The 12,346-nt window shown below is 38.1% G+C and overlaps 1 protein-coding gene across 3 annotated transcripts in view; it reads right to left on the minus strand.

The window, feature by feature from the left end:
- BEND6 (BEN domain containing 6) overlaps positions 1-12,346 on the minus strand; it is an 89,144-nt gene that overhangs the window by 48,316 nt on the left and 28,482 nt on the right. For all 3 annotated transcript variants that reach the window (XM_060190008.1, XM_060190006.1, XM_007516485.3), the window contains exon 2: positions 2,529-2,745. In XM_060190008.1, the coding sequence (XP_060045991.1) occupies positions 2,529-2,648 (120 nt within the window). In that variant the 5' untranslated portion in view covers positions 2,649-2,745. The remainder of the gene's footprint in view (positions 1-2,528; positions 2,746-12,346) is intronic.

Genomic DNA, 12,346 nt, shown 5'->3' on the forward strand with positions numbered 1-12,346 from the left:
TTTCCTTAGCTAATGTTTGGATGTAGAACTCGTTATTTTGTGCTTCACCCTCTGGAGGACTTTTAGCTGGACTTTTGTCCTGGTTCGATTCTCCAATATTTTTTCTTGTTGTTTTACCCATTTTATATATTATGTTATGAGTTCCCTTTATCAGTACTTTTCAAATTATTGATCACTATTGCCTGGATTGACTTGTGTCTAAGTAAGTTAATTAAAGGGTTCACAGTGGTGGAAGTCAACAGTTATTTCAATCCCTGAGTTGGAGCTCAGTGTTTTAAAACCTCTTTCTTTTTTTTTTCTTCCCTGTAGGCTATGGGAGCCTGAGGGCTTTTAAACTATCAATAGGCTTCTTAGCTTAATCACTGACTTAATCACGCGGCATCATCTATGTTCATTTCCCATGTCTACGTTCGACCGGACCTGCCAATATACATGGATATCTTCGCCCACCCTGTCCAACGCTTGATGTCTCGTCACCCAATCTGGTCCCCTACGCCTACACTGAACCTCTCTGTTCCAGTCTCTTGGAAACAGAGTTGGCAGTCAGCTGAGGTAAAGAACAAACACCTCATCACAGACCCCTGCAAGCGTCAACCCAGCTTTGACCTAGCACGTTATGATTGGGCCCTCCTCAATCGCTATCGAACAGGCCATGGCCGGTGCACCGCTATGTTCCATCGCTGGGGAGCCAGAGACGACCCGAACTGCCCCTGCGGCTACAGACAGACTATGACCCACATAGTCAATGACTGCCACCTCTCCAGATTCAAAGGAGGTCTCAAAACTTTACATCAGGCTCAACCTGACGCTGGCTATGGAAGAAGGGCAAATGCTAGAAGAAGAACTGACTCCTGACCAAGAGATAAAGCAGGGTGTGGCAGAGATAATCCAGTGGTTATGCAAAGAGACTTTCATAGCCCCTCAGCTATGCCACCGAGGTATAGGTCTCCTGAGTTTCCTGGTTAGATCTCTGTCCCCTGGTGTCCCTTCCTGTCGCTGCTCCAGATTCGGTGATTTACTGGGTTCCTGTGGTCATTATAGTCCTGTCTTGTTTAGGTCCCAGGTGGTCTCCTTTGGTATTCCTAGTTGATCCAGGAGAGGAGAGGAGAGAAAGCGATCTGCTGCTCGTAGCTCCGCCTCCAGAAGTTGAATCTTCTTTCTGTTTCTATCTTGCGCTTTGTGCCACTTGCGCTTAACCCCGCTTCATGACTTTCAATGGGCTTCTTTTTCAGTGTTCTTTATCAGGTTTTAGGATAATATTAGGACTCATCACAGTGGCAATTAACAGATTCATTGAGCTACCTTCAAGCTTTTTGTTTCATATGTATTTAGGTTACTGCCACAAGTTGGAGAGAAAAGAAAGTGAGCATAGATGCCATAATATAATAGGAGAGTGTTTAGGATTATTTATAACTAAGATCTCTGGTTGTAGTTACCTGCAACCAGCTATATAGAAATAGTTTAGAAAGTTATTATGTTTTTTAAGGAAATAAAATTTCAAAGAAATCACAGTATTGGCATGTAAGAGCATGATTCTTTTACCACTCAAGGAACTACTGGGACATGCAAACTTCCACCAGTAAATTGAAATAGAATATTACTTCCTTTCTGCAATATTCCTAAATTAGCAATTTAAGTATAGATAATTTAAGTATCCACGTACTGTTGATGGGCATATAACAATAAACTGATGGAAATATTCTGGAAAGCAATCTTATGACAACTAGACAAACTAAGATACATGCACATAAAACACTGTACTTGTTACAAATACATACATACATACATTTACAAAGTCACACCAATAAATTTACATACATAAATTTACAAAGTCACACAAAGAAATTTACATACATATATTTACAAAGACATACAAGTAAATTTATATACACAAATTTGCAAATACACACACACACAAAAATAGACAGGAGGCACACTGATAGATTTCCCAAGGTATAGGAGTGGTGAGTTTACATCAAAAAGGAATAAATGAATAAATATAAGTAGAAGAGTGACCACGACCAAACCAAAGATAAGTAGAAAATACAAACTGAGGTTGGTAGAAAAATGAAAGCAAACCATAAGGAAACAGAAAGAAGATGTGTTCAGGGCAGGGGACATTGTTCAGTGATAAGAGTATATGATTCATATATGTTATGAAGCCCTGAAACACAAATACAGAAACAGGTATTCCAATTTCTAGTGTTTTTTTATGAGGCAAAATATTTTCTTGCAGTTGATTATGTTTACTTTCACAAAATGTCAAAGAACGTTTGTACAATGACATAATTGGATACACTTAAATAGAAGCAAGCAAATATCTTTGGAATATGTTTCTAACTCTACTTTTTTAATGTTCAACATTCAAAAAAAGAGAACATGAAATTAAATGCATTCACTTGAATAAAGACTCAGGAGAAAGAAATTCACATGAGAGGAGAAAGTACATCATATATTTTCAATACATTATCAAAGGAACTATGATTGAGCTAAATAATAAAATTATATGAAGATAACAGAACACCAACCTGTCCTTTATCCATGTCACTATTTGCATTCTCTGAATCCATTGTCTCTGTCCTTTTCCTCTTTCCTTTTCTAAGACCTTGGATATTAGTAACTTCATCTGTTTGAAAGATTTTCTGCATTTTCTCACTCAGTTACCAAAAATTTTCTGAAAACGTAGAAGGAAGTGTCCATGTAGATGATGCTATTCTTAATGTAGCTCTAAAGTCAGTGTTTTTCCTTAAAAAACAAAAAACAGAATATACATAATGTGTTTATAACTATGCTTCGTAATGGCACTGACATGAAGACTTCTACTAAATACTTTCAATCATTCTTTCATTAACCAATTTGATATACACACTCATTTAATTGAAAAATCAGTTTTATCATTATCACAAGGATGGCATATTTTCCTGATAAAGCCAGAGTCTGCTGCCCAGTGTCATAGAAAGCAAAACTGTCACACTAGCTTTTGCATAAAGAGAAAATAAACTTTACTGCACAATTTGAGTTTGGAGTTTATCAACTTATAACAACCCTTTCCCAGGGATTGTTAGCCTTTTAGATAGGTTGATGTGGAGGAGTAAATTGGATAGTCAGAAGTTGGATTTGGGCAATCTGGAAGGGTCAAAGGCCCTCTAGATAATGTTTTCTCCCTAGAACAAAGTCCTTAAATAGTCTCCACTGTAACAAAGGGTAGGGAATTTAGGAAGAGTGTAGGCATTTAAGTCCCTGAGATTTCCATCCTGTCTTTAATTCCTAGAGTTTAATTCAACCCAATATATCAATCTCTGTCTATCTTCTTCTTTCATAGTCATATCACAAAGTCCAAACCAAGTCTTTGTAGACCTTGACTTCAACCCAATTGCAAGGAAGACTAACTCAAAAACAAATCAATGGATTTTGAGCAATTCCAGAGGTGGGGCTACTGAGCAGCAGCAGCTGTGTTTCTCTCCTCTCCTCTTCCAGGTCAACTAGGAAAACCAAAGGAGATCATGTGAGATCACAACAAGGTAGAACTAGAATGACTTCAGGAACCCACCAAATCACTGGTGAATGCAAATACGTGTGGCTTGTGGACAGAGAAGAGCCTAGGTGTCTGGTAACTGTCTGGCAGTTTCCCTATTGAGGCACCACCTCAGTCTGTCTTACCAGAAAAAAAAAATGGCTGAAGGGAGGAGAGGACTCCCATAAGACTAACTAAATTCAACTGTGAGTCTCCACTGCTACTGCCCTCAGAGGCTGGAGCAGCAGGGGGGAGGCCCTCTGCTGACATCTGGGGACAGAGAAACTCAGGAGAAGATCTATCCCTTGGTGGCCTAGTGGTGGGGCTGTGTGCTGGGAGCCTTTCCATGTTGACCTCCTGATGAGAACATAGTGAATAGTTGCCTCAGAACCTACAGACTATAAACAGGACTTGTTTAGAAACTCACAGGGCCCAGCAGTGCTGCCCAGCTTAGCAAAGAAGCAGAATTGAGCCTGGAGCTTTGGATCCTTGGGGTGTGAGAGTCTCTTTGAATAACCACTGTATTGTCTCTTCCCCACGCTGCTTTATCTCTTGGTCAGGAGTGAGGGATTAAGCTAAGAAGCCTACTTACAGTTTAAAAGCCCTCAAGCTCCCATAGACTACAAAGAAGAAAAAGAACAAAAGAGGCTTTTAAGCCACTGGGATCCAACTCAGGGATTAAAATAATATTGAAACAACTGTCAATTTACACAACCATGAACCCTTTAATTACTTTACTTAGATGCAAGTCCATCCAGGCAAGAGTGATCAGTAATTTGAAAAGTACTGAGAGAGGGATCTCATAACATACCATATAGAATGGTTAAACCAACAAGAAGAAATATTGAATAAACCAGGATAAGAGTCCAGCTAAAAGCCCCACAAAGGGAGAAACACAAAATAATGAGGCCAACATCCAAACACTAGTTAAAGAAATAATCACAGGAGTGAGTAAAGAGTTTGAAAGAATTGTCATCAGAAATGCAGAAACAACAAATAAGATTCTGGAAGAAAACACTAATTATCCCAAGGTTATTAGAGAGCTGAAAGCTGAAATAGCTGAGCTAAGAACAAAATCAGCTGAACAAGCTAAAATAGTATCAGAACAGGGTAACAAAATAGATGACCTCCAAAAAAAGTAGAAGGGAGAGAGAATAGAATCAATGAGGGAAGTAACTGGGTTATCACTCAGCATGCAGATCTTGCTCTGCAGAAGCTACCTGAGGTGTCTTGTGACAAGGACCCAGCACAATCCAATAGGAATCACAGAGAAGAAAGCATGCCAGGGAAAAGGAAAAAAGAAGAGCAAGGAAAGGAGGAGAAACAGCAGGAAGAAAAGGAAGAGGAGGAACAACCCCCCCGGAAGAGAATAAGCAAGCCTCTCATGCACAGTCTCTGGGCAATGTTTAAGTCAAACAGATCTGTCACAATATCAGATAGCCTGTCACTTGCATTCGAATTCAACATAAACCAAAGGCAGGTACAGAATTGATTTATTGAAACAAAAAAGAAATACAAAGCTGAAATGAACATAAAGAAATGTAGAAAAACACGTAATAGGACTTGGTTTTCTGAAAGGGAAAAAAAAATACAAAGATGAAATGAACAGAAAGAAATGTAGAAAAACACGTAAAAGGAATTGGTTTTCTGAAACAAAATACAAAGATGAAATGAACAGAAAGAAATGTAGAAAAACACGTAAAAGGAACTGGTTTTCTGAAACAAAAAAGAAATACAAAGATGAAATGAACAGAAAGAAATGTAGAAAAACACTTAATAGAAAGAAGTCATAAGAACTGGAGATAAGAACATCAGCATTGTGAAAAGCACTAACTGTACAGAGAATGTTACATATTACCTGTGGATGATTATATGTCATTTTTAAAGATCCACTGCCTCACTTGATCATCGCAGTCTACTGTAACCGAGGATGCCCCATTGCTGAGGGACAATGTGATTTCATCAAGCAGTGCTCTTAGTTATAATCTTGGAAATGTTCTAAGCTGTGTCAATTTGTGTTTGATAGATCGTGTCTGTCTACTGTAATGCTCACTACATAAATTCCCCACGTGAGGGAGAGGAGAGTACTCCAAAGTATAAACCCTGTCTGGAAGCTGAAAGCGCCCAGGACTTCATCAAGGAGCAAAGCTCTAGCTTCCTTTATCCCTTCCTCTCTCAATAAGAAAAATAAATAAATAATAAAGTAAATTCCTAAAAAAACATGACAAATGTGTGTGGTCCAGGAGGTGGTGCAGTGGATAAAGCATTGGACTCTAAAGCATGAGGTTCTGACTTCAATCCCTGGCAGCACATGTACCAGAGTGATGTCTGCTTCTCTCTCTCCTCCTATCTTTCTCATGAATAAATAAATAAAATCTTTTTTAAAAAAAAAAAAAAGAATCAATGAGGGAGAAAACAGAATTAGCAAGATCGAGGATGAATTAGAGACAACTAAAAAAGAAGTAAGAGATCTCAAAAAGAGATTAAGAGATACAGAAAACAACAACAGAGACCTATGGGATGACTTCAAAAGAAACAATATATGCATTATTGGCTTACCAGAGGAAAAAAGAGAGGGAGAGGAAGAAAGCATTCTTCAGGAGATAATACCTAAAAACTTCTCTACTCTAGATAACACCAAAGACATAAAGGTTCAAGAATCCCAGAGGGTCCCAAACAGAATTAACCCAGACGTAAAGACACCAAGACACATCATATTTAGAATGTAAGGAATAAGCATAAAGAAAGGGTCCTGAAGGCTGAAAGAGAAAAACAAAAAGTCACCTACAGAGGAAAACCCATAGGATTAGCAGCACACTACTCCACACAGACACTACAGGCCAGAAGAGAATGGTAATATATCAATCAAGTGCTCATTGAGATAGGCTTAAGGCCTTCAACCAAAACTACTGTATCCTGCTAGACTGTCCTTCAGACTACATGGAGACATAAAAACCTTCTCAGACAAACAACAGTTGAAAAAATCAACTATCACCAAGCCTTCCCTGAAAGAAGTTCTGAAAGGTCTCCTATAAAACAGTGAGACCACCATAAATAGGCCATATATCAGAACACTCTAAAACTCTACAAGAATGACATTATTTATCTTCAATCTTTGATATCGGTAAATGTCAGTGGCCTGAATTCACCTATTAACAGGCACAGAGTAGGAAGATGGATCAGAAAACACAACCCAACAATATGCTGTCTACAGGAAACCCACATAACTCAACATGACAAACACAGACTCAAAGTGAAAGAATAGAAAACTATCATACAAGCCAATGGCCCACAAAAAGGGGCAGGAATAGCTATTCTCATATCTGACATGATAGACTTTAAAATAAATAAAATTTAAAAAGTTAGGGTTGGACATTACTTAATACTCAGAGGATCAGTCAATCAAGAGGACTTAACAATTACTAACATCTATGCATCCAATGAGAAGCCATCTAAGTACATCAAACAGCTACTGAAAGAGCTACGGCAATATATTAAAAGCAACACAGTCATAGTAGGGGACTTCAACACTATACTCTCTCAACTTGATGGATCATCTAGGCAGAAAATCAATAAAGACATGAGGAAGCTAAATGAGGAGACAGATAAACCAGAACTATTGGGCATTTTCAGAGTCATCCATCCCAAGACACTGGAATACGCATTCTACTCAAGTCCACATGAGTCACTCTCAAGGATAGACCGTATGTTAGGCCACAAAGACAGCATTAGCATGTTCAAGAGCATTGGAGTCATCCCAAGCATCTTCTCAGACCACAGTGGAATTAAACTAACACTTAACAATCAACAAAAGATTAGTAATAGTCCCAAACTGTGGAAGCTCAATAGTACACTACTTAACAACTACTGGGTCAAAGAGGAAATAAAGGAAGAAATCAAAATGTTTTGAGAGATCAATGAAAATGAAACAAGCTATCAAATATTTATTGGGACAGATATAAGGCAGTACTGAGAGAGAAGCTCATAGCCATATAAGCATACATTAGGAAACAAGAAAAAGCACAAATAAACAGCCTGATTGCACATCTTAAAGACCTAGAAGAAGAAGAACAAAGGAACCCTAAAGCAACCAGAAGGACAGAAATCACTTAAGTTAGGGCAGAAATAAATACATTGAAAATAGGAAAACCATACAAAAGATCAATGAAAGTAAATGTTGGTTCTTCGAAAAAGTGAATAAAATCAACAAACCTTTAGCCAGACTCTCAAAACAAAAAAAGGAGAAGACCCAAATAAATCGGATACTAAATGAAAGAGGAGATATCACAACAGACACCACAGAAAATCAACATATCATGTGAGGCTTCTTTGGACAACTATATGCCACCAAGCTAGAGAACCTGGTAGAAATGGACAATTTCCTAGATACCTAGGAACTTCCAAAACTAAGTAAAGAGGAAGTAGACAACATGAACAGGCCCACCACAGCTAATGAAATTGAAACAGTTATCAAAAACCTTCCCAGGAATAAAAGCCCAGGACCAGATGGTTTTACAAATGAATTCTACAAAACCTTCAAAGAAGAACGAATACCTCTACCTTTAAAAGTCTTCCAGAAGATTGAAGACACAGGAATTCTCCCTGCCAGCTTCTATGAAGCCAACATCACTTTGATATCAAAAGCAGACAGGGACACAACCAAAAAAGAAAACTACAGACCAATATCTCTGATGAACATAGATGCTAAAATATTTAACAAAATTCTAACCAACCGGATATAGCAGTATATTATAAAGATTCATCATGACCAAGTGGGGTTTATCTCAGGCATGCAAGGTTGGTTTAATATATGTAAATCAATCAATGTGATCCACCACATCAACAAAAGCAAGACCAAAAACCACATGGTCATATCAATAGATGCAGAGAAAGCCTTTGACAAAATACAATATCCCTTTATGATCAAATCACTATAAAAATGGGAATAGATGGAAAATTCCTCAAGATTGTCAGTCTATATATAGCAAACCTATAGCCAACATCATACTCAATGGTGAAAAACTGGAATCATTTCCCCTCAGATCAGGTACTAGACAGTGTCATTTTCTCCAGGCTGGCTTCACGGGCGGGTAACAGATGACCAGAAACTTGTAGCTGAGCTGAGAACGCAGTTTAATCTTTATTCATGAGCGGGCAAACAGTCCAACACCTAATCACCACACCATGCGCTCCTTCATCTTTTTCCTCCAGCGGTGTCTGGAACTCAGGAAGTACGTAGGGTAGGGGGCAGGGAGAAGGGGGAAGCAGGGAAACTATCAAGGGCTAAACCAAATCTCCCAGAGGTGGGGGGAGTGAGACCAAACCAATGTAACAGAAAAGACCATGTAAATAGACCACAATCTCAAGCAATGTAACAGAAGCAGAACTAGATCCCAGTAACAGAACTAGAAGCATGCCAACAAGACAGGGATGCCCATTATCACTATTACTATTCAACATAGTTTTGGAATGCTTGCCATAGCAATCAGGCAGGAGAAAGGAATTAAAGGGATAAAGAGTGGAAGAGAAGAAGTCAAACTCCCCTATTTGCAGATGACATGATAGTATACATAGAAAAACCTAAGGAATCCAGCAAGAAGCTTTTGGCTATCATCAGGCAATACAGTAAGGTGTCAGGCTACAAAATTAACATTCAAAAGTCAGTGGGATTCCTCTATGCAAACACTAAGTTAGAAGAAATTGAAATCCAGAAATCAATTCCTTTTACTATAGCAACAAAAACAATAAAATATCTAGGAATAAACCTAACCAAAGAAGTGAAAGACTTGTATACTGAAAATTATGAGTCACTGCTCAAGGAAATTGAAAAAGACACAAAGAAGTGGAAAGATATTCCATGTTCATGGGTTGGAAGAATTAACATCATCAAAATGAATAGACTACCCAGAGTCATATACAAATTTAATGCTATCCCCATCAAGATCCCAACCACATTTTTAGGAGAATAGATTAAATGATACAAATGTTTATCTGGAACCAGAAAAGACCTAGAATTGCCAAAACAATCTTGAGAAGAAAGAACAGAACTGGAGGTATCACATTCCCAGATCTCAAACTGTATTATAGGGCCACTGTCATCAAAACTGCTTGGTACTGGAACATGAATAGACACACTGACCAGTGGAATAGAACTGAGAGCCCAGAAGTAAGCCCCCACACCTATGGACAGCTAGTCTTTTTTTTTGGACATCTAATCTTTGACAAAGGTGCCCAGACTATAAAATGGGGAAAGCAGAGTCTCTTCGACAAATGGTTTGAAAAAAATGGGTTGAAACATGCAGAAGAATGAAACTGAACCACTATATTTCACCAAACACAAGAGCAAATTCCAAGTTGATCAAAGATTTGGATGTTAGACCAGAAACTATCAGATACTTAGAGGAAAATGTTGGCAGAACTCTTTTCCGCATAAATTTTAAAGACATGTTCAATGAAACAAATCCAATTACAAAGAAGACTAAGGCAAGCATAAACCTATGGGACTACATCAAATTAAAAAGCTTCTGCACAGCAAAAGAAACCACTACCCAAACCAAGGGACCCCTCACAGAATGGGAGAAGATATTTACATGCCATACATCAGTCAACAGACTAATAACCAAAATATATAAAGAGCTTGCCAGACTCAACAACAAGACAACAAATAACCCCATCCAAAAATGGGCGGGGGGAGGACATGGACAGAATATTCACCACAGAAGAGGTCCAAAAAGCTGAGAAACATATGAAAAAAATACTCCAAGTCTTTGATTGTCAGAGAAATGCAAATAAAGACAACAATGAGATACCACTTCACTCCTGTGAGAATGTCATACATCAGAAAAGATAATAGCAACAAATGCTGGAGAGGTTGTGGGGTCAAAGGAACTCTCCTGCACTGCTGGTGGGAATGTCATCTGGTCCAACGTCTGTGGAGAACAGTCTGGAGAACTCTCAGAAGGCTAGAAATGAACCTATCCTATTATCCTGTAATTCCTATCCTTGAGATTTATCCTAAGGAACCCAACACACCCATCCAAAAAGATCTGTGTACACTTTTGTTTTTAACAGCACAATTTGCAGTAGCCAAAACCTGGATGCAATGCAGGTGTCCAACAACAGATGAATGGCTGAGCAAGTTATGGTATATATACACAATGGAATACTATTCAGCTATTAAAAGTGGTGACTTCACTGTTTTCAGCCGATCTTGGATGGAGCTTGAAAAATTCATGTTAAATGAAATAAGTCAGAAACAGAAGGATGAATATGGGATGATCTCACTCTCAGGCAGAAGCTGAAAAACAAGATCAGAAGAGAAAACACAAGCACAAGTAAAACCTGAACTGCCATTGGAGTATTTTACCAAAGTAAAAGACTCTGGGCTGGATGGAGGGGGAGAGTATAGGTCCAAAAAATAAAATAAAATAAATAAAAATAAAATAAATCAATGGCATTTCATCATATTGAAAAGTTTCTGCAGAGCAAAAGAAACCATCACCTAAACAAAGAGATCCCTCACAGAATGGGAGAAGATCTTCTCATGCCATACATCAGGTAAAAGGCTAATAAACAAATTATATAAGGAGCTCACCAAAATTAGCATCAAAAAAGCAAATGACCCAATCTAAAAATGTGAAAACATATGAACAGATTATTCACTACAGAAGGGATACAAATGACCAACAGACATATGAAGAATTGCTCCAGGTCACACTGATTGTCAGGGAAATGCAAATAAAAACAACACTGAGATAGCACCTCACCCCTGTGAGAATGTCATACACCATAAAGGACAGTAGCAACAAATGCTGGAGAGGTTGTGGGGACAAAGGAACCCTCCTGTGCTGCTGGTGAAATTGTAAATTGGTCCAGCCCCTGTGGAGAGCAGTCTGGAGAACCCTCATAAGGCCTGAAATGGACCTTCCTATAACCCAGTAATTTGTCTCCTAGGGATATATCCTAAGGACACAATCACTCCTATCCAAAAAGATCTGTGTACACCTATGTTCATAGTAGCACAATTTGTGATAGCTAAAACCTGGAAGCAACCCAGGTGCCCAACAACAGATAAATGACTGAGAAGCTGTGGTATATATACTCAATGGAACACTACCACCTTCTCTGACTCATCTTGGATGGAGCTAGAAGAAATCATGTTAAGTGAGGTAAGTCAGAAAGAGAAATGAGAAAGAAGAATAGACAGAATAACAAAGTAGAATTTGACTGAGTTTAGAGTATTTCACCAAAGTAAAAAACTCTTGAATGGGGGGAAAGGGTAGATTTTCAGCTTTTTATAGGGGGTTGGGGACACAGACTTTTGGTGGCAGGAACAGTGTTAACATACACTCCTATTAACTTATAATCTTATAAATCACCATTTAATCAATATTTGAGGGGAACAGTAGATTGAAGCTCTCAAACTTTTATGCGTAGACGCCAGTTCTGAGTATATATTCCTTTAATCTATGCACTTAAGATTTTAAATCAGTAACCTGATTGAATTTTAACAGTAAGCTCAAATTTTAATACATTTCTAATAATGATTGTTTAATTGAAATATTAAATCACCTATAGTCTTAGACCAAGGAAATCAGAAGCAACTGTTTGTGTCACTATATAAGATAGAGCTATATGTAAATAGCATTAAATGGCATAAATCATGGTAAGGTCTTATATGATACTGAAAATCATAACCATGGGATTTTCAAAGTAAGTCAAATTCCCTAGTAACTTGGTTACAGTAACTATCTATTGCCTTCTTAAACTCCAAAACAGCAGGAACCCTCCTCATTCTCTATAAAACCAATATTTCTCCCAGTTCTGGAAATT

This window comes from Erinaceus europaeus, chromosome 4 (genome assembly GCF_950295315.1).
Source record: "Erinaceus europaeus chromosome 4, mEriEur2.1, whole genome shotgun sequence".
NCBI lineage: Eukaryota > Metazoa > Chordata > Mammalia > Eulipotyphla > Erinaceidae > Erinaceus > Erinaceus europaeus.